Source organism: Syngnathoides biaculeatus, chromosome 18, assembly GCF_019802595.1.
Source record: "Syngnathoides biaculeatus isolate LvHL_M chromosome 18, ASM1980259v1, whole genome shotgun sequence".
Classification (NCBI taxonomy): Eukaryota; Metazoa; Chordata; class Actinopteri; order Syngnathiformes; family Syngnathidae; genus Syngnathoides; species Syngnathoides biaculeatus.
This window is the reverse complement of record NC_084657.1, coordinates 8,683,938-8,707,102: the sequence shown is the minus strand read 5'-3', so window position 1 is coordinate 8,707,102 and position 23,165 is coordinate 8,683,938. Positions and strand designations below refer to the sequence as shown.

General features: G+C 49.2%; 1 protein-coding gene across 2 annotated transcripts in view; it reads right to left on the bottom strand.

The window, feature by feature from the left end:
* The window catches only part of LOC133491830 (protocadherin-16-like), a 38,797-nt gene extending 19,653 nt beyond the window's left edge, over positions 1–19,144 (bottom strand). For both annotated transcript variants that reach the window (XM_061803473.1, XM_061803474.1), the window contains exons 1-4: positions 18,845–19,144; positions 12,683–13,514; positions 12,376–12,573; positions 11,461–12,234 (exon numbers count right to left, since the gene is read on the bottom strand). In XM_061803473.1, the coding sequence (XP_061659457.1) occupies positions 11,461–12,234; positions 12,376–12,573; positions 12,683–13,501 (1,791 nt within the window). In that variant the 5' untranslated portion in view covers positions 13,502–13,514; positions 18,845–19,144. The remainder of the gene's footprint in view (positions 1–11,460; positions 12,235–12,375; positions 12,574–12,682; positions 13,515–18,844) is intronic.
* Positions 19,145–23,165: the final 4,021 nt, after the last annotated feature.

Sequence of the window (23,165 nt, the reverse complement as noted above, 5' to 3'; positions counted from 1 at the left end):
AGCAAAAAATTGACTCTCTAATTTCTCCCATTTTCTTTTTTTTTTTCCTGTTTCGGGTCTTCGGTTCTCAGCAGTGGAACTCGGACTGCCGCTTTACGAGCAAAAAGCGGAGAAATAAAGCGCTCGTATAAAAATGACCGCGTTCGTGCTCGTGGCCAATTATGCTTTACTTTGCAGACTGCAAAGTAAAGCATATTATATTCCATATTTTCAAAATCAGGTGGGCACCTCTGAGCAAATTGGGCCCAGCGTGGCTGACGTTTTTGACATTTTGTTGGGTGTCCACTTTTGATCATTATGTCTACTAACATTCATGTAACAAAGTGAAGCAGGGGCTGAATTATCCGTGCGTCCATTTTCAGAGCCGCTTATCCTCACGAGGGTCACAAGAGTGTGACGGAGCCCGGCTGTCATCGGGCAGGAGGCGGACGCGGTACACCCTGAACTGGTTGCCAGCCAAGTGTTAAGAGCCCTCAGTTAGGACTGAATTATCCAACCATCCTTCAATTTTCTTAGCTGCTTATCCTCACAAGGGTCGCGGGAGTGCTGGAGCCTATCCCGGCTGTCGATTGACAGGAGGTGGGCAGGGCACACCCTGAACTGGTTGCCAGCCAAGTGTTAAGAGTCCTCAGTTAGGACTGAATGATCCATCCATCCTTCAATTTTCTTAGCCGCTAATCCTCACAAGGGTAGCAAGAGTGCCGGAGCCTATCCCAGCTGTCGACGGGCAGGAGGCGGTCGGGGTACACCTTGAACTGGTTGCCAGCCAATCGCAGGGCACGTGGAGACAAACAGCCGCACTCACAATCACACCTACGGGCAATTTAGAGTCTCGTATGCACGCATGTTTTTGGGATGTGGGAGGAAACCGGAGTGCCCACCCCAGGGAAAACCCACGCAGGCACGGGGAGAACATGCAAACTCCACACAGGCGGGTCCGGGATTGAACCCGGGACTTCAGAACTGCGAGGCCAACGCTTTCCAGTGCCGGCCCGGGACTGAATTATTATTATTTTTTTAAATTCCGTTCGGTGCAACTCATCCAACCGGGCCTAAAATGTCGGCTTGGAACCGAAACGACAGACTTCCTGCACCCGAAATAGGCCCAGCCGATGAGTTGCGCCAGAACAATGCGAGCGGCGACAATGCGGCCCACTTCTCCGGTTGCGGCCATTGTTCCTTTCCATTGAATGCAATCAGGCAGGACTCAGGTCGGAGAAGAAAAGCCACGCGAAACGGGCCCGCGGGCCCCACAGGAAGCAGCACAATGAGCGATGAGCGGCGCGATAAGCCGCCGAACCCGATCCTGTCGTCGTCCGGAAAGAGCTCCTCCTCCGCACGCGAGCGCGGGTTTAAACCCTCGCAGGAGCGGGTGACGGACAGCCGGTCTTGAAATTCTTGGACCGTCCGGTGCCAGAAAAATAGCAACACTTATGTGTGTGAGATGAGCAAAGAATTTAACCCTCGCTTTGGCGGTCGGGGTGCGTGACAACAAAAGTCTTGGGTCAAACTCAGCCGACCGCCAAATTGCGTTTTGGAGCCGTTAAGTTATCATAATAGAACATATTCACAAAATATGAAGTGACATCCTGGCCCCGCCCGTGTGGAGTTCGAATGTCCTCCCCCCTGCCTGCGTCCGCTTTCCTCCCACATCCTAAAAACATAATTAACATTAACTGGACACTCTAAATTGCCCCAAGGTGTGATTGTGAGTGCGACTGTTGACGTGCCCTGCGATTGTCTGGCGACCAGTTCAGGGTGTACCTCCTGCCCGTCGGCAGCCGGGATAGGTTCCGGCACTCCTCGTGAGGATAAGCCGCAAAGAAAATGGATGGATGGACGGACACAGTGACACGGAAAGCCCTTTTCGTAATACGAGGTCTGATTTAGTTTTGGTCGCCAATCAACTTAAGGACCTGAGGCCTTAAGTCTCCTCGAGGCCAAAGCCGGTCAGCATAAAAATAAAATAAAATGAAATAAGTTTCATACCTCTCCACAAATTATGGCGACATTGGATTTCAAACCGGAACACATGGCTCGTAAGAGTTTCGGTTCTGAATTGTGTGCGTGAGAAGTACAGACGTGAACAAGTCTGGGTTCAATCAAGTATCTGTTTGGGTGATTTCTCAGCAAATTACACATTTTTCGTTTATTACATCATAATAGTGGAGCACGGTTACAGCGTCTGCCTCGCGGTTCTGAGACCCAGGGTTCCGATCCCGGCCTGGCCCGTGTGGAGTTTTCCTGTCCCCCCACCGTACTTGCGTGGCTTTTCTCCGGGTACTAGCGTTTCCTCCCGCATTCCGATCACACGCGTAACGAGGTCGACTGAAGACGCTAATTTGCCCCGAGGTGTGAACGCGGGCGCCATCGGCGGGCGACCGGTTCAGGGTGTCCCCTGCCTCTCGCTCCAAGTCAGCTGGAATAGGCGCCAGCAGCTCGGAATTACAAAAGAGTTAGCGTAACGTTAGCGTTGGGAATTTAAAAATGGCGAGGACTCGAGGACAAAAGAGTCTGGGGGAGTTTGGCAACACAGGCAACAAATGCCGGGTTTTAATTTCGTGCGCAAGTTAGCATGCTAACGACAAAAATGTTTGTCTTGCGGATGGCAAGACCCTTTGTTATCATTTCAAGCAAATATCAGTTAAGGGTTTTCAATTTTCCACACACAAAAGTCACTTTTTCAAGGGAAAGACTTTAGCCTGCAATGCGCTAGATAGCTAGCGTCCGGCATTCTGATTTGTTCTCGTAACTTTCCCTCATGTTCCGTTTCTGCCTTCGCAAATTAAACAAACAAACTAACTAAAAAAATGTTTAGTGGCACCTTGTAAATGTCGCATTTGATTCTCTCTGAGAAGAACTTTACTTGAGTCCATGTTTATAAAATGAAACATTTTCTGGAAGGAAGCGATGGAGCTACGTGAAGCTAGCTAGCATCTCGCGTTCTCAGCGGCGGCTACTTATTCTTTCTCGCTGTTCGCCTGTCAACTGGTAATTGTTTTAGTTTGTGCTAAACCATTCATTCCTTTTTAACCCTCACTTAAAAGTCTAAAGTTACGTTGAGGGACTTTGGGGGCCCCAAAAATCTCTCTAGCTAGCATCCGATGTTTCAATTTTAGCTTCTTGCTCTTTCGCATCGCAATTTTACTTGCTTTACTTAAGTTGCGTTTGTGAATTAAGCAAAGCATGTCAACTGTTTCTTAAAAGCAGCGTCGCTATTTTAAGCTAGCCGTTCTTTTGCTACAGCTTCTTTTACTTTGTTTGCTTTGGCTGCTTTCATCGAAGTTAGCATCGTTTTCATCCTTGCGACGAAAAGAAAACATGCTATGAAAATGTGCTTTATTTTGGTCTTTTGAAAGACGTCAGCTAATATCAAAGCGGCTGCGTTGCGTTTGGCTCTCGCGGCTTCACATTTAGATCTTTCTTTCGTGAAAGGGAAAAAAATATACACTTTCCCAAGCAACCTCAAACAAAAACACGGATGAAAACCGGCGGCCGTTGCTCGATTCTTACATCACCGCGGTTGCGGTTCGCGTGCGTGACGAGAAAAACGGCACAACTTGACTCAAACTAGACCACAAAGTGTATAAATTCAAGATCTCTTTGGACATGAAACTGGACTCTGTAATCTTCCATTCTTATTTTTCCGTATAAATATTTACATTTAATGTGCAAAGCCAAATGTAGGTCATGTGCGAGCTTTGCTAACTAATAACACAGCCACTGTTTATCTTCTAGAAAGATTGGAGGTCAGCATTTTTGGACCAAGTGCACAGCGATGCGTGTTTTTTTTCGCTGAGCGATGAGAATTTACATGAACGCTTTTGTACTTGGAAAAAAAAAAGCATTTTATTGTTTTGGAACTTCATAACAGCGTCATACATAGCACGTGTGCAGTACTGTCAGCTAATCAATAAAATTCGTTAGCTTGTTGCCGCTAAAGTCAGACGAACGTAACAATCTGGTTCCATTTTTAGCTGACTTTTCTTTTGGGCTAACTCGCGTGGGACAAACTGCCGGCTACTTTTCCCCGACTGGCGTTAGACTTGCGGGCTGCGGGTTCAGAACCAGGTCAGCGGCGGGGTCAAAGGGGCGGCGTATAATCCAGTTAGCCTCCTCGCCGCACAATCAACTTGGACTCTTTTTTGTGAGTAGCAGGGAGCAAATGACGGCAGCTTGTGTGTTAGCATCACTGATTCGTCCTCATCAGGGAAATTGTGATGACGATGTCGCATTTTATTTGATTAGTTCGCTCCAGTTTTGTCAAGGAAATTTGATGTTTTTTTTTTTTTTTCCATCAGGCAATTTAATCCCATTTTTCACAAAATGGATGCCTCGCAACATGATTGTGATGTCACGCCAATGAAAAATGTAGTCATGAGGATATCATGTGATACCATAAAACATTACCGGTTTAATGAGATCTGAAAATAAAACATTACGCTGTGGCGACCCCTAACGGGAAAAGCTGAAAGGAAAAGAAGAAGAAGAAAAAATGCAAAAGTATAAATTTCCTCAATAAGTTATACGGTGTCATGAAAACTTTTTTTTTGGAAACAGCTGGCAGCAAAAACAAAAGAACGGACCGAGCTGGTAAAAAAAACTGCAAGTACAAAGTGGCCGAACATGGTTTTTAAACCTTCGTTTTAAATCCTTATCCAGACTCAGAAACCTCATTTGGAACCCAAACCCCATTTAGAAAATGTAACGCTGTCTTCAAATCCCACTTTGAAACTGCAATCCTGATTGCAGTGTTGTTTTAATTATCAGTCTACATGCGTTGCTCCACCGTTTGTGTTCAAACATACCGATGTGCATTGTGGCGTTTAAAAATATTTAAAGCATGTGGTTGTTGTTGTTTGTTGGTTTGTGTATTTCACTCTACGTTTTATGTTTAGTTTTCCACCAAGTAAACTTCGGAGTGGCCATAAGCTTGAAGACAGTTTTTGTGTATAATTATGACCTAATTTTACCTGCCAAACTCATATCTGTTGTCAAGTGAGTCAAGTTCACAGCCATCATTAAAAAAATAAATAAATAAAATTGCTTTTGAAAAAGTACAGATACCTGGAAAACCACCTGACCTGAAAAGTACAGCAACAAAGTATTTGTATTTTTGTTAATGAAGGTCAGACTAGACTCGGCGGTGGGATTAGAGGCGGGCGGGGGGGGAGTCACGGGTCCGAGCGGACCTCCGGCGTCGTCTGGCGTGGACTCGGTTTGCACGCGGCAGCCGGCGGGGGACGTGACGAGGTCGCCCGTATCACATGTTGGGCTGGGAGGTCGGGGGGAGGCGGGTCACGGCAAAGCCGCCTGAGAGTCGCAACGAAGATTACGTGCCTGATCAAAGCTGCCTTCGGGCGCACCGAGGCGGACGGAGCAGGATGACGTTTTGGCCCAAAGTCCCCGTAATTCATCCATTTTCAATTACCGCTAATCCCGGGTCGGGTCGCGGAGCGCTGGAGTCTATCCCGGCTGTCTTAGGGCAAAAGGCGGACTCCTGCCTGAAACGGTCGCCAGTCCGTCGCGGGGCACACAACTGACCATTGGCGCTCGCGTTCGCGCCGTCGCTGAGTGGGAACTGAAGCCACGCTGCTGGCACCAAAACCAGGTTTTGCGTGTACCACTCTGACTGGGCCTGTAGCTAGGACTTAGAACTTTCACGCAGCACAGAAAAGATTGTCGGGGCGTTTCTACGGCTTCAACAACTCTTTCCACTTTTCTTTCAGTTCACGTCTGGAACTTGCTCCCAACTCAAATCGTGCGCGCGAATGAAACGTGAGCAGCGGCGGTCCGGACAGGTGGTCGTAAACGCGCCAAGCGGGGGCCTCCCTCTCTCCCCCGAAGGCCTCGCCAAAGCACGGCACTCCGCCGCCTGCCTCGCACCCACAATGCTCGCCTTGTTCCACTCAACTTTTGGGGTAATTCCCCTTTCAACCCGCATTCTTCTTCGAGCTCCTTTCGACACCCCTCATTTCCTCCTGCGGAGGATTTTGCGGCCGTGTCGCATGGCTCGGCTTTGTTGACTTTTTTTTTTTCCACCCTCCTGCTGCGCACATGAAGAATCGGCGATTGGCCTCGCGCGGTACTCGCTTCTCGGCGAGAATTTTCCCAGCCCGTTCGCCGGACTTCCAATCTGACGGCTCTGACGTTGAGCTGTCAGACATTATTGGAGGCCGAGACGGGAAGCGGCGGGCGGAGCACAGGAAGCCGTCGGCTTCGCCGCTATTGTGAAGACGGAGAAAGCGGACGTTCTGCCGGAGACGATACACGGCGAGGGGAAGTCGACGTCTGAGGCCCAAATCACGGCGGAAAGTCAGAACAAACGGAAGAAACATTCTGAGGGCAGATAAAGAAGCCGCTGGCGTTAGCGACACATTTTACAACCGCTTTCCACAAACGCGCGCCGCCGCCGCAACAAGCTAATGCCAGCTCGTGTTTCACACGCTACGCACGGCGAATTTCACGGGCTCATAAACGAGACAGACTACGAAGTCACCAGCGGCGAGGCTAATTCCAACAAAGCCTCCTCGGCACGGAGGATTGGTCCGTTTGGGAAAAAAAAGGCCGTGACCAGATCCGACCCAAACAGCTCCAACCGGGTTTGACTTGATGTCACCACAGATGACCAGCTAGAACCGGCAGACAGAACCAGATGTTGCCGCGGTGGCTCATGTCACGCCACGGAAGTGGGCGTTTATCGGAGGTGGATAGGGCGGGGAGGTGGTTTGGCCGTGATCCGCATATCATCTAAATATGGCTTGAAACAATAGAGTAATATTGCCCCGGCAACTTCACTCGGTTGTGTGATGTTCTCTTCTTGGAAAAGAGCTTCCGTGTCTGAAGGGGCGTGTCCTACAGAGGGGCCACGGCGTGTTTTGATTGGCGATCGTCCGGCGTGACGTCACGGACAGTAAATGCAGCCAATATGGCGACCACTCGGATGTCGAGACTTCCGCGACTTTGCGCATGGACGACGCGCTCTCTGCTCATTTATTTTTCCGTGCAGACATTGAAGTGAATAATCTTAGATGTATTTTTTCTGTCCAATATCTTTTTTAGAATGTTTATAGGGATGACACTAGACCTTTAAGAAGCGTGCGTTAGTACCTTTGTAGTAGATGTGAACGTTTGTTTGTTACCCCCGCCGGACGGACGGCTTTGCGGTTCTTCTTTATTTGGGAGGCCGCTGCCTCGCTTCAAATATCAAAGAATCATTTGGCTTCATGAGCATAAAATAATCCAGTTATTGCCAGTTACTCCCTCTCGTCTGATCGCGCAGCAGGTGCAAGTTGAAATGAAACGAAACGTTAGCCGCAGCGTAATAAACGCGCAGCGCATTAGGCCATGGGTCGCCGTTGGCGGGCACAAGAGGAAGCGGCCAGCGGCGAATGATCGGCGCCGGCCTGAAGATCGTGACAGGGAAAATCTCCATCTGGCGTACGCGTTTAGTTGCGCTGAGTTTGGGGCTGAGGATTACAGAGAGCCACGAGCAGTCTGGCTCATTTCTGTGAGGATGTGCGGCGCTGCCGGTTCACAGAGAAGGCCTGCAAAATGTTGCCATTTTGCCTTGACTTTTCACGCTGAACCCAGCAAAAGACGGCGCGGTCGACGGGAGAAGCGGAAATCGTTGTCTTCTCCGCAAAAGCGGTGCAACGCCGCCATCTAGAGGGATCTGTTCTTCATTTCTTCATTGGTTTACCGAACAGACGAGCTGAGATCGTCTTCCCCATTTGAAAAACGTGCAAAGATTTTCACAAGTGAAGTCGAGGATGGGGAATATTTTGTTCTGTTTCACATTCCTCTGCAGACGTATCCCCCCCCCCCACAAAAAAAATATGATATAACGAGCCTTTTTAGACAAAGGAGTACAAATTCCACATATGGTTTTTGTACGAGGCATCAGCGCTTGTTAGCAGATGACGTGGGGGAGGGGCGGACCCTCGGCCGCCCACCCATCCAACTTTTTGTCCACACAAAAGATTCGGGAACGTTTGCCGAGGATGTTTCAGTGGGGGTGGCGAGTGACTCGTGCCGAACGCACCCCCGGTCCCCACCCCCCACCCCCCTTTCAGCTCTTGATATAGCAGCTGGTGTGTGTGTGTGTGTGTGTGTGTGTGTGTGTGTGTGTGTGTCTTATTCACGCCGCGTTTAATTGGATACATTCGGAAACAAAAGGTTCCGTTTAAAGGCGCCGCCGCCGTCGTGCAGGCAAAAAGTGCGAACATTTGAGTCATCTGTTTTGGGAAAAATAAATATTTATGGCATGATGAATTAAAAACGGAATGCGCAATTAACGTGCAATCAGTGAGCCAAAATGATAGTCGGCGGCGTGTGGACCAGCACTTTCTGGAAGATGTTGTTCTACTCCGGTCCTGCGGGGGGCAGTCATTGGGAAGAAGGGAAGAAGAGTCAAGTCAAATGAATTCAAAAGCGTTGTTTGGATTCTATCACCCACAATCAAGTCAAACTCATAAAATAAGTCATCATTGAAGCAAAGTAAAAAAAAAAAAAAAATGAACTCACGTGTGGGAAAAATGTAAATCTATAATATTAGTGTGAACTTTTCCAGGTTTTTATGCAGCGTTGTATTCCGTGTATTTTTTTTCATCTGTTATTATCTGTGTCAAATAATATATTATATGAATATAATAATATATACGATATCGGCGGGAGTCCCACAGAAAGCGGTTACTATCTGGCCTGCAACTCAAGCGCCGCGTGTTCGATTCCCCACACCAAAACCAATTTCGGCCGTCCAATATGTTGCGCTCCCCATCCTGAGATATTAAATGCTCACTGGGCCAATCCAACGGAACCCCCCCAGCCCTTCTTCCCTCCCTGTGGTCCTCTGGGACCTGTTGCCATGGTTACAGTCAAAGGCTATTGAAAGACATTATGGCCCGAGAGTCACGTGATGACATCATCGCGCGTGAACGTCAGCATGATAAATGTTCGAACCCCCTCCGCGCACACGAGTGGGAGTGTGATGTGGCGGTGAAGCGCCCCCCCCCCCCCGCCTCTCTTCGCTCATCTGTCATCGCCATGGTGACCGGCATCCCCGTCGCTTTGTTTCGTGATTGAGAAAATTCCAGCGCGTTGTGTGCGAGATGCCGGCAATAATTCAGATTTTCCGGGATAAGGTTGGCATCAGTCGCGACTGAAACGTTGCAACCTCTGAGCGGGGCTTGAAAGTCGGGACTCAAACAGGGATTAGAGCTCCAAGTGATGACTTCATATTTTAATCAAATCACGTCATGTTCAAGGACAACAAATGGCCTGGAAAAGTTTTCACCCCCCCTGGGCCCATTTCCACTTGTGCATCGCGCTAACGACGGCACCGACAGACTTTGAGTCCAAATCCTGCCTCGGGTGCGGGTTTTCCGTTGACTTTTAACGCTCCTCGGTCACAAAACGGCGGCTGACGTCTCACCAGGGAGTCATAAAATGTATGCAAAATGACCAAAAGCGCAATCAAAATCACCCGATCGTCACAAATCGTCCACGCAGTTGAAAGATTCTAGTAAAAATCTGTACCAAAATTTCTAATGTTCATATATCATAAATGAGATATTACAAGCATTTTTTGTGTTACCAAACGTGAACAGTTGAAAAACATGCTAGGATTGATTTCTGATTAAAAAAAAAATGACAAAAAAATGTTTTTTTCCACGGTCATAATGGACCTCTGAGGTAAACTGGAACAACAAAATGCCCCGAGAGAAAAATGAATTTGACACCCCTGCCCTAGAGAAATTTAGGATGATATCATCACCGTCTTGTATGGTAATAAATGCGAAATGTAAAAAGATGTTCCCAACTATAAGATTCTCTCCGCTGCTTTTTGTTCAAATGTCGCGTTTTCATACTCATTTTCTTTTAGGTCCTGAAATAAATCGTAAAAGTCTCGCGTATTAGTTATTAATAGTTCAGCCAGACAGATTTGAAGTGGGAGAGCTTGAAAGTTGGCAGCGACTGCGAATTGAAATCCAACCTGGCAACCGAGGGCAGCTGTTGCACTTGGAACATGGCGGCGCGGGGGGGGGCAGTTCAAAAACGCAACGCATGAGCTACGCCAATGGTTGTCATGGCAACAAACGCCTCACCCGCCACCGATGGGCCCCCCCCGCGAATGGGCTGATTTCAGCGAGACGACAGAGTGGAAACGTGCTGTACTGAAGGGCGTCGCAAAAAAAAATGAAAAGAAAAAGTTGACATTCAAGGGAACAAAAGAAGTTAGACAAAAAGAGAGAATATGAGAAAAATTGCTTTTTTTTCATGACAAAGGCAATTTTATTTTGAAAAGAAGGATATTACACTTAAAATTTCCTTTTTTTTCTAGGAAGGAAACTTTTTTTTTTTTAATGACAATATGTAGGTTTGTTTCTAAAAAATATATATGTATTTTTTTCAAGGAAATTCACACTCTAAAGTATTGAGATTTTATTTTTTTAAAAGTTGCCAGTGTTGCATATCCGGCAAAGTTTTTTGAATCATCTAAATTTTGAAAGAAATATTCTGTTTTTTCTTTTCAGAGAAGAAAATCTGTTTTGAAATCTCAAAAAGAAATATTTTTTTCCCTTCCCCAGGGATTTTTTTTCCTCCTAAAAATGTATTTTTTTTTCCAGAAATTATGAGGTCATTTTATGAAAGTGGGTTTTTCTTTAAAAAAAAAAGTCATTGAAAGAAAAACAAATTCAGGATTTTAATGGTTTTGGGGGTGTTTTATACATTCTCTCATAAAAATAATAAAAACTCCCAAATTCAACGCCCTAATCACTTCTCTCCACTCCCTAATTGTTATTGTTATTATTTTTTTGCAAAGTGGCCCAAAATAGTAACTTCAGCGCGTGACTGAAAGTCCCCTCGCAGCGGTCGGCAAGGATTGTGAACCCGGACCCGACAATGGCGGATTTTCCCGAATCCAGCAAAGTCGGACAAGACCGGCAGCGTTACTCGACAAAGAATGAAAAGTGCTCCTTTGTTCCCCATTCTCATGACCTCTGCCCCTTATCAGGATGTGACCCCAGATGAGATGCTGGCACACAAATATCAGCGCGCGCGCACACACAAGTCATGCCTGGGAACCACTTGAAGGAAGCCGAAGGAGGTGGAAGAGGAAACGCCACGGAAAAAAAAAAAGAAAAGAAGGACAACCTTTCTCCATGTCCTGTCCAAGACTGCCCACATCATCGGGTTTCTTTCGACACACGAAAGTTCCGATTTCACTCAAATCCAAGACTTGAATCATCCCGAAGAATCTTTCTACCGGTCCAAACTACCAACCTTGAGACTGAAGTCGTCAACCAGCTCGAAAAAAATCACGCCCTAAATTCTCGAGTCACTTTGGGAACGTGGTCTAGCCAAACCGAACGGAACTGATTCAATGTCACCGGAATCAGGAACGGCGCAATCGTGAGCCGGCAGCTTTGAACGTGACGCAGAGAGCGGAAGTCCTACCTGGAGGAAACAGGTCCCGGCGGGGGCATTCTCCTCGATGGTGGCGTTGTAGAAGCTCCTGGAGAAGACGGGCGCGTTGTCGTTGGCGTCCTGCAGCACCACATCCACCCGAGCGGTGGACGATAGCGCCGGCCGCCCGCTGTCCGTCGCCACCACTGTCACGCTGGGCGACGGCTCTGACTCAAAATCCAGGGCGGCGGCTGTGGTGATGATCCCCGTCACCGGGTCCACAGAGAACCAGTCCATGCGGGAGTTCTCGTCCTTCAGGAGACTGTAGCGGATTTCCCCGTTGAGACCCTGGTCCTTGTCCCGGGCGGTGACTTGAAGAACGAAAGATCCCGGGTAGACCACCTCAGGGATGGTCTGTCTGTAGGCCTGCTGGTCAAACAGAGGCGGGTTGTCGTTGACGTCCGTCACCCGGATGGTGAACGAAGACTCCGCCCTCAGGGGGGGCGTACCCGAGTCGGTGGCCATCACTCGGAGGTCGTAGGAGTCGCGTTCTTCTCGGTCCAGAACCTGGTCCACGTAGATCAGGTAGATGATGCTGTCCTTGGTGGTCAGCGCAAACTTTCCGTCGCCGCCCTCCAGCGAGACATTGACATTAGCGTACTCGCCGTAGTCCGGGTCGGTAACGGAGATGCGGGCCACATACTGGCCCGGTTGGGCCCCCTCCGAGATCTTCGGGGAGCCGTCCTCGCTCAGGAAGATGATGGTCATGGTAGGCTGGTTGTCGTTGTAGTCGCGCACGTGAATGGTCACAAAAGCGTTGGTCACCTGGGAAAGGAAGATCAACAACATTTGTCAACATATGTTCAGGGTCTGCCTTACGGTCCAACTTTCTGGGTTCAATTTCTCGTTTGTCATTGTTTTGAGTTGTTTGTCTAAAGGTACCGTCGACCATAACCTTCCTTTTACCTCCGGATGGCTTGCGTTGTCCCTGGCCTGGACCACCAGCTCGTGCACTCTCTTGAGCTCATAGTCCAGCGGTCTGTTCAACGTGATGACTCCGGACTTGAGGTCCATGACGAAGTAGCGCTCAGGGTCGCTTTGACGTCGGTTGATTTCATAGAGGACAAGTCCGTTGTCACCCTCGTCCTGGTCTGCAGCAAAGACCTGCAAAAATACTTTTGAGTGTAAACTACCGAAGCTCGCAGCTGATGAAAATCCCTGAGCCAGCGGTGACTCGACTCAATTTTAGGACTTGGGACACAAGTCAACTGACCTGTAGTATGCTGCTTCCTTGAGGGAGACTCTCTGAAATTATGGCGTGGTATCGGCTCTGGTTGAAAACCGGCGCGTGGTCGTTGACGTCAGTCACAGCCACCTCCAGAGTCATGGAGCCCACCCTCCTGGGCGAGCCCCCATCGAAGGCTTCCAGGATCAGCGTGTAACTCGAGCGTTTCTCTCGGTCCAGGAGTCCGTTGACAACCAGGTCCAGATACAGTGCCTTATTGGCCGCCCTCTTGGTCTCCAGACGGAACACCTGGCCCACGTTCCCCTCGCGGATGGCATACCCTTGAGTGGTAAACTGGTCCTTGTCGGAATCGCTGGCCGGATCCAAGGAAAACCGGGTCCCAGCCGCCGTGTGCTCGGGGATCCTGAGAAGCCCTTTGCTTTTGGGGAACTCGGGTGCGTGGTCGTTGATGTCATTGACGATGACGGTCACCTGGATGGTGACGCCTGTCATGGTGACGGCAATGAAGCTGTAGCGATCCCTGCGCTCGCGGTCCAAGCGGCGCGCCGTTGTGATGATCCCGGTAGTCTCGTCAATGTTTAGGTCGCCTCCGACGCCCGTCCCCTCATGATCTGAGATGAAGTAGAGGCTAGCGGACTCGCCAGGTGGCAACCCGGCGCTGATGTCGCCGACGATGGTCCCCGCTGGCTGCTCCTCATCCAGCTGCAGCTCCAGTGCCCCGAGGACGGCGGCGGGCGACCAGAGCAGGACCAGGACTGTGGGCAAGTAGATGAGCGGTCGCCAAAGAAGAGAGCAGAAAGACGGAGCACTGGGTCGCCGTCGCAACTCCTCGCTTCTCAGAGACATGGCTCAGCTACACCTGAACGCACAAAAAGGAGCACTCGTCCAAACCCAATTCTCATGAAGTCGGGATGCTGCGTTAAATATCACCACATTCAGGTTCCGGGACACTTCAGAAAACCAATGTCAGTAAATACATGTAGGGCCCTACATCTGTGAGTGCAACTTAAAACTCTACTATGCAAAGCAAAAGCCATTTAATCAACAACACCCAGAAATGCCATCGGCGTCTCTGGGCCTGAGCTCATCTAACATGGACCGGTGTAAAGTGCAAGAGGGTTCTGTGAACCAACGAGTCGCCATTTCAAATTGTTTGGGAAATTGTGGACGTATGAGCCAAAGAGGAAATGAAATATTATGGATACAAATTTTTAAAAAGCATCCGTAATGCTATGGTGCTGTGTTCGTGACAATGGCATGGCTAACTTACACATCTGTGAAAACACATTAGTGCTGAATGGTACATACAGGTTTTGGAGAAACATGTGCTGCCATCCAAGCAACGTCTTTTTCATGGATGCCCCTGCTTATTTCAGCCATATTCTGAACATGTTACAACAGAGTGGCTTTGTCGTAAGAGATTCGACTGCCCTGCCTGCAGTCCAGACCTGTCTCCCATTGAAAATGTGTGGCACATTATGAAACTGTACATCAAGCAAGAATGGGAAAGAACTCCACCTACAACTCCGTCAACAATTAGTGTTCTCACTTCCAAAGTGTTTATTGAATGTTGTGGAAAAGAAAAGGGGAAGTAAAGCAGTGGCAAACATGAATGACCCTCTCCAGCTTTTTTGGAACGAGCCGCAGCCATAAAATTCACTTTGAAACTTTGGCAAAGGTGGCACAGGAAATACATCAAACTGGACCAAGACTCGATTAAATTTCACTCCAGGATGTTCAAATTTCTGTTGGTGCTTTGAGAGGTTTTGTTTGCTGAGCTCAGCATCTGCGTAATAAGCTATGACTGCACCCGACGCCTTTTCGGTTGGATCCGTCCTTTCTTGAGTCTTCGCAAATTCTTCTCCAACTCACTGAAAGATAATCAAATAAACCAAACGACACTGACTGGCGATCGGTACTATTTTGGTGCTCTGTCAGTGCCCTTAGTCCACTCGAACCGGACCTGACTCGACAAATCGTGGAACTGAAACACGGAATCTGAACCGTAACCATCAAATGATTTAGGGAGTCGGAACATTTGGGTACCGATCAAGGCAGTACGGCGGCGGCAAAATCTCTGGAAAGAGCCGCCGTCCTCATGCTACAGCGCCACACAAATAGAAAGCCTCCACGGACACGTCATAATGCTGCAGGCCATTACGGGTCGGTGCCGATCCGCGTGAAATCCTTCCAATGGAAACATCCCACCGTGACGGGAAGCGAGCGAGCCCGCGGTCCGGCCGAGCGCCGCTCGCCCAGACCGCGGCTCCTGTGGTGTGGACATCAAAATGCCAGGCATGTTCTGCACATCTGCGAGGGCTCACGGCGACGTGTTTTGCTAGCATCCTGATTTTTTAAAAAAAATGAACACCCCCCCCCAATCTGCCCCCCTCTCGGTTACAAATGCAACTTTAGAACGATAATTCAATTTTTGGGGATGTTTTGAGCTGTCGTTTGTTTCCATAAAAGAAGCAAACAGATGACTTATAGTGCCTGCTAGCAGGATTTATGTAAGCTAGCACTTTGGCAAAACAACGACAACAAAACTCTGCATTAGCGGGACGATCTTTCTTTTGTGACTCTTTATTTCACATGCCCCGTGAAATATTCTGTATTGGGAGAAAATATTAAGCGGGATTTAATATGCAATCAATTCCTTGGCCATCGCTGGACTTTGCGTCAACCGTGACCGCACGCGGCAGTTTTACAGGCCCCCGAGGAGGCTCCATTAATAACCCATCTATGGGTCCTCCGAGAATGGAGGGGGGGAAGGAGCCCCCCTCCCCCGACCCCGTCACGCTCGCCGACCTCCACATCTGGAAGGACGCTACTGCGGTTTTTGTTTTTCGACCGAGGAGGGAGCAGATGGAAGGCGTTAAGACGTGGCGGCGGGAGTGAATCGGTCGGACACGACGCCCGCGGCGTCTTCGGGTAGCGCCTCGCATTCCTGGGGCGCAGCGGCGAGAGTAACGCGCTGTCGGTACCGTGGCGAAGGCCGCGCTAACGGCCTTGCGTGTTTGTCGGTGACCTCTCTCCACGCACGCGCCCTCTAGTGGCAAGGCACTGGAAAAAGATGATATAACGTTGTGCACGAACGAGTCGTTGGAAAAGGTTGCGTATTAAACTGTGCAAAAAAAGAGGGGGCTAATATTGACTTTTTAATCTGTCGAGCTTTAACAACAACGTTGGGTAACGCGCGACATGCTGCTTCACCAGCGTGGATGAGCCGGGCCGGAACTCTCCAAGTGGCTTTATTGTTCTCGTTTGCGGAGCGGAGAAGCGGCCTCGCGGTTTCTTTTGCGCGTTTGTCGCCCGTTCGGCTCGGCCGAGAGGAGCCGGGACGCTTCCGCGGAATCCGTTGGAGGACACGGACAGACGGAGGAGAAGGACGGACAGAAGCCCGTTTGGGTACGGAAGCCTTCCGGCGCAAAAAGCTCCCCTTGTCGCACGCGACGTGAACAAAAAACGGCCGACCCGGTCGCACAATGATGAAGTCATCACACACGCATGTACACAAACAAAACCTTGAGGCCACTCAAGCTCTTCTGTAGCACTTCATACCCTTTAAAGGCGTTTAACAATTACGTACCCAGCTAAAAACACACAAGTCAAAAGAAAACGAGTTGCAATGGTTAAGGGAGTTCAAAGTAGGGTTAAAAAGAACAACACATTTAAAAGTGCTCAAAAGTACGAGTTGAAGGAAAGTAAGCTAGTTCACAAAAACTACTTATGGGGTTCAAAGAGTACGAAGAGTTCAAGACAAGTTTAAAGTATTCTAGTTTAAAGGTTTGAGCTGAAAAAAAAAAAAAAAAGATTCATATGTCCGAGTTCAAAAAAGTAAAAAATAATAATAATCAGACATAACATCCATCCATTCATTTTCTGAGTTGCTTATCCTCACAAGGGTTGCGGGATTGAAAGTCCGCGGAGCCAATCCCGGCCATCATCGGGCGGGGTTACACCCTGAACTGGTCGCCACCCAATCGCAGGGCACACGGAGACAGACAAACAGTCGCGCTCGCTTACATAGATGCTCGGACGTGGGGCGAGAGGTCATTGGCTGACCTGCAAAATGGCGGCGGGCGGGTTTGCGTGTCACGCGTTCAAAATCCATCGGATTCTCGCAAGAAGGACACCAGCGCCGGCCTCCCACCTCATCCGGCTTTCGGCTGGCGCTCTCATCGCCGGCGACTTCGACATCGCGCCCTTTGTGGGAGATTAGACAAAAGGTCGCTCCGGCGCTTTGAACACGGAGACGGAGAAGGCGAGCCGAGCCGTCATGAAAAACGCATGAGCGGACATTCGAGCTCCCGCCGGACGGACTGGCCACTTTGCGTTTTGTTCCCGAGCTGCTTTGGAGTCTTTTCTTCTTCTCCTTCAAAAAAAAAAAAAACATTTAAAAAAGATATTTTAATCTTTTACAGGCTCCACAGAAGTTAAGTATTAGGGGGAAAAAAGGGGTGAAAAGGTCAGGTTACATTTTTTTTTCTCTTTAACTATTTAATTATCAAACAATTAAAATAATTTCCCCTCAAAAAATAGCTTTTGCGATTTCTTTTTGCAGTGACAAACAAAAGAAACCTTAAAAGCTTAAATAGAAAATGGAGCCTTTGCGTAGCTTTGCCACTTTAGGCTAATCTAATAATGAATATTTTTGAAATCTAAAATGACACCAAATGTCCTAAGGACATATTTTTTTCTTTGCCGACATCCTGACAAAGGAGACTCGGCACGGTCCGTCGGCGACAAGGGGGCGGCCGCGTCCGGAATGGGGGTGCCGCTCACGGAACACGCCGGCGAGCGGAATTCTAAGCGGCGCCGAGTCCAATTCCCAAATGGGCGAGCGCGTGCCGCCGCTTACGTTGGGAGTCGCTTTTCTGACGGCTTCCCGTGTCGTTCTCGTTGTCTTATGTTGCAAAGTGTTTGTGTTTATCACCGAAAATGCCAAAAGTCACCACTTTTTGGCCTCGGTTGCTAGCAAAAACACACAAAATCAAACCCATCTCGCCGCAAATGAAACCGAGAGGTCCGATGACTTGAGCCCGACGCGTTTTTCGATAAGCGCCACACAGACACACACAAGCTCGGTCGCGCACATTCTTAAACGCCGCCGATGCTGACGATGAGCTCGTCGAGCACTCAGCGGCGGCCGACAAATAAATGGTAGGATAAAAGCTTCGGCTGCGCACCTCCACGGGGGGGGGCGACATGAGCAAGCTTTGGAAACGCACAAAATGAGAGCGCTTGCGAGTAGCTGCCGTAGGCCACGGCTCACAGCCGGACACTCGCGTGCAGGCTGACGAAGCGGCCAATCAGACTCCGGCTCCGGGGCCGCACCCCAAGTGTCACGGAGGTGGCTGTGCACTTTCCGCTTGACGCACTTCCTGTCAGTTTTCTGATAGCATTGGACAATGGGAAGGTGTCCCAGTATATTTGCGCATCCCAATATTGTCACATTCTTTGACCTCTTTGTGTAGGTTTCCACTTCCTGTACGCGTCCCAATACCTTTGGCCTTCCAGGCATCCTTTTGTTTTTTGTTTTTTTTCGTCTCCTTGTTGGTTTCTTCATACTTTGGTCCAAATGTTTTTGGTTTTTTTTTTCCCCTCACATTGCCATCTCATTTAAGCTTTTGCCCATCGGCTCCATCTATTTCTTGGAGGTGTCCCAAAACATTTGTCCGTTTTTTTTTCCTCCTCACTTCTTCTTTTTTGTTGTCCCAATACTTTTGTCCTCGGTCAGCTGCAGTGAAGAAGAAGGTTGCTGGAGGGGAGGAATCGATTAAGGTCCAATGCCAACCGCTAAGCCATTGATTGCTTCGTGCCTTTTGTGGGACTCGGGACCGCTTTGCGGGTCAAAGCCCAGCAAGGGAACCAGAACGGAACCCCTTTGACGCTCGCGCCCCGTTACCGAGGAGGCAGTGCACCCCGAGAAAAACAAAACAAAAACAACACACACACACACACACACACACACACACACACACACACACACACACACACAAAACCGTTAGCTCGGTGCAGCTTCGCATATTTCATTTTTTTGTGTTCATTTTTTCTTTTTTTTTAACGTTTGGAGCAGCGCGGTTGGCAGATGAAAGCTGCGCATCGTGCCAAACAAATAGCACGTGTGTGCGTGCATGAATTGCATATATGTGTGTGTGTGTGTGTGTGTGTGTGTGCGACACTTACATTCATTGGTGGAAGCATGCACGCGCCGGGTGTCCCCGATATGAAGCTGATTCCTATGCCCCAAAAAAAACAAAACAAAAAACGACTCGCACGATCCACAGGAGGGGAAAAAATGGGCCAATTCCGTCAGAATCGTGCGTGCGCGCCCCGTCTTTTCTCGTCCAATCCTGTGCGCGTGTCTTGTTTTTATTTTATTATTATTATTATTATTTTAAATATGGATTGGATTCCTTCTTGCTCCTCCAGCCGAATGAGGTCGGTCCGCCGACTGACAAGCTGCCGGAGCCCGCTCGGCCCACTCCAGCAGCGGCGGCAGCAGGCTCACGCCCACGCCCCTCCCTCCCCCACGCCCCCCCCCCTTTCTATTCGTGCACGTGGGTTGCCGGCACAAAGTGGGGGGAGGGCGCAAGGAAACCTGGAGGGACTCGGGCCTCCTCCCTCCGCGCTGCAGACAGACCCCCCCCTCTCGACTTCGGCGCCCCCCGTGGAAGTCCACGTGCGAGACAAAAGAGCCTCCTCATTAGCAGTCTTCTTTCGTGCAATATCATAACATCATCATCTCATAGCCCCCCCCATGCCCCCCTCCCTGCATGCAGTTCAATTTGACTACTGACTACCTCGTCTGTCTGTTTTTCCCCCACTTTTTCATTTCTCATCTCAGATTTTGGTACTCTTCCGTCTAATATTTTGGGGTTTTCCTAATTCATGATAGAAATTAATAATCCCCGCTGATTGCAAAATGTCACTTTAATTTATTTGTCTGACATTTTCATTTAAATTTTATATTTTTCACCACGGTGGAGGAGCAGCTGTCGAGCGTTTGCCTAACAGTTCTGGGGACCCGGGCTCAAATCCCGGCCCCGCCTTTGTCTCGTTTGCATGTCCTACCCGGTGCCTGCCGGAATTTGTCCGGGTGTGCACACCCCCAAAAACATGCTCACATTCATCAAAATAAATATTAAATACTTTCCATTTTCCACATTCAAGATCACAAAGAAGCCATTTTGAGCTTCATTCACCCACCATTTTTTAGTAGACAGGCATCCATCACCGTATCACAGATTTTCCAATCGTAGCGATCAAATTTGATATCCCTGATTATTTGGCGAGATTGCGAGGTTTTGGGGTGATGATTTTTTTGTTTCCACGTGGGCTGTAACACGAGGGAAAAGCCCAGCGTCCAAAGTTTGGGAATCATGTTGCACTTGAAAAAAAAGATTTACTACAAAGCAGCAGCGTGGCTTTACAAATCACACGAGGTAACTGAATGTAACTTAGCGCTGCCCGTCAGAACCAACTGCGGTCCCACACCTAGTTAGTAGTGGCCGGAGCTTTTCAGTTGCTCTATTGAGCAAACGGTAACCAAATCAGATTGTAACGATCGCATCTTCGCACAATCGCCGCACGGCCCAGCGCCTAAGACTGGTTAATAGTTAGCCAGTCAACAGTTAGCCAAACGCGAAGCTGAGCCGACAACGGCCAACTCTGCTGTCGCATTGGATGAATCCAACGTCGCTCGCCTGGCCAGGTTGCGCCTTTTCCACAGTCACAGATACTACAGTGTTGTCAAACCCATCGGTGCGGGGGAGGACCCAAATGCAGGACTCCGGAGACGCAGAGGCAGTTCGGGAAAAGTGTTTATTCCTTCCAAGGTCGGGAATCAGGCAGACAGTCAACTGGGGGCAGCGGTAACCAGAAGGCTGGTCCAGCGGGCAAGCAGGGATCGGTACACGGGAGATCCGTCAGAGAGAGCAGCAGTGTCAAGCACGTTAAGCTTACGGGGTTGGTCGGAGGACAGGTAGAGGTCGATACACCGGGATTTAGGATCAGGAACAAGGAAGTGCTGGAACGAGGCATGGATGGCAACGATCTGGCAAAGCCAGACCATCCGCTGGGTCCTATAAGAAAGGCTGTGGTGACAATTCAAAAACTGGTTTTCTATCTGGTCCATTTGGGTCTGGATCTGCAATCGGTGGGGCGATACGTTTACCGGAAGAATTGCACACGCCGACTTTTACGAGGCGAACCCGCAATCGTTTTTTTTTTTAGCACCGCTCGGGCAGCTACAAGAATGGACGATAAACAAACGGGCGGACAAATAAATCTCCCACCCCCCCGCGCAGTGTGAGTGCATGTGCGCAAATGCGTCGCATGTGTTTGTGTGGACACTTGCCACGACCTCGCAATTATTAGACACGACGCTAAGCAGAAGCAGATGGCGATGGCGATGGCCTGACATGTTTGTCGGCGGCGGCGGGTCCCCCGCAATGTCGCACTCAAATATGTACCGTCGTAAAAAAAAAATAATAATAATAATCACGACGCGCCGACATGTCGTCTCCGGGGGCGGGGGGTGCTCCTTTGGCGTCCCAGCCGATTCCCGGACGCTTCTTTTCCCGAAGTCAGAGGAAAACTGATTAGAGCAAGAATTTGGGAGCTGAGAACTGCAGGAATGTGTGCGGAGGGAGATCCGCCGCTGGAGCGCAGACTTTCTTGGATCTGTCCTTGATTGTCTGGTCACACGCACGACGCTGACTGCTGCAATTTTTTAAAACCGACAGATTGTAATAAAAGAGGAAGCCCAGAATGCGAAGATCGAAACGTTCCGGTCAGCGGAATCGAACCTTAAAATCGGTCGATAGGTAAAAAGGACGGAAGGCGATGTGGGCTGAAGCTCTGATTTCAGTTTTTTGGGTGCCACGCCGGGGTGGGTGGTTTTCAATGTACTGTTCCGCATCCGTCTTCCATGCAAGATCAAATTTGGTCGCAATCAAAAATAAGGAGGAGGAGGCAACTTTGCCGTGGACTCACCTGGAGACCACCAGAAATGGTTTTGCTTCATCTTGGGTCTTGTTGGGCGTGACTTCCTGAAAAGCTTTTTTTGTGCGTCTCTCTCGATTTCATGACGCTATTTTCAAAAAACAGGTTAAAATATTTGACATCTTCGGGAATGATCTTTGAGACTTTTTTGGGCTGGGTTTCATCATATCTGTGACCATTTTCATGTTCTGAAGTGGAATTGACTTAAGTTTACCAAAAATATTTTGGAGGACCTCTGTAAAAGGAGCCTTGAGTCTTTGTTTTGATTTGTTCATGGCTTCCTGAAACTTTTTAGTGTGTGTCTACTTATGGGCACGTGTTCCAAATTTCGAGTTGCTAACTCGATTGCTGGCTTTGGGGATGAAAACAGGTAGCCAGTCAGGATGTCCCGGATTGTCAGAATCCTACTCCGCGAATCCACGATGGGGACTTCTCGAGTTCGTCTCTTCCTGGTAGCTGTTTTTCCTGCCCACATGCGGGAAGTCTCCCGGCTCAAGGTTGGCTGTTCTTGCAGCTGTCGGAGCGGCTTTCAATCACGACCTCGAGCCCCGTTAGTCTGTTTCTCGTTTTAGCCGTTCTGCTCTCTGCAAATCGTGGATTAAGACAACCGTGAAGTCTGCGGATTACGTAGTCTTGCATCACTCCGGCCGATCTCCAAAGCCTGACCCAGGTGACTGTGGAGCGTGAAGTTGAGCCTACGGCCTGGCTCCCACTTGATCTAAGATGGATTATTAAAGTCCTTTCCATCTTTTCTGCTGTTTTGCATTTGCGTGCCTCGCCCTGTGTTAAATGTCCCCTCATCAAGTGAAATGTGTCGTTCCTGTGGTGAAACTCCGGCCGCCCAAATAAGCGAGCGCCTTGAGGGTCCCCCCCCGTACTGCTTCCTCCTCCTGGACCAGCCCAGATGATATGCTGGCAGAGCCGCACTGTTCCTGTTTGGCCGGACAGGCAGGAATGGTCGCTCATTCAACGCTTCCTTTCCCAGGGAGTAAAGAGCAATATCGTGCGTGCTGAGGCTTCCTTCGCAGCTGTGATTCCATGACTGACGGCGCGGCGACCAGCCGGTCCACTGGTCCTCTTTAAGGGAGGGGTCAACCACTGACAAACAGAACTGTTTAGTCTACTGGCCGTCAAATGGCTGTCAGTCTTGGCCCATCGGCATTTGTCGGGGATATTTTGAGTGAGGAAAAAAAAAGGTCGTCTTCATGTTCCAAGTACGACATGATTTTGAAAATCAAAAGAAGGAATCCACGTGAAACACTGAAAGTTACAAAGAGCGTTTGAAAGTTGCCGTTTCCACTTTGGGGCAGTTTTTCGTGAGGAGTCTTTGGTGTGCTGGTTCTGGAAATCACAACTTTGATTCGGTGCTACTTTGAGCGCGGGTGGTGCTCAGTTGCTAAGCTGCGACGGTCGCTTAAAAAAAAGAAAAAAATCAGGGTTGCCGGGGGCGAGGGAGCGCAGACGATTAATGAACACATTGGTTGAGGCAGCGGCGGTGAAA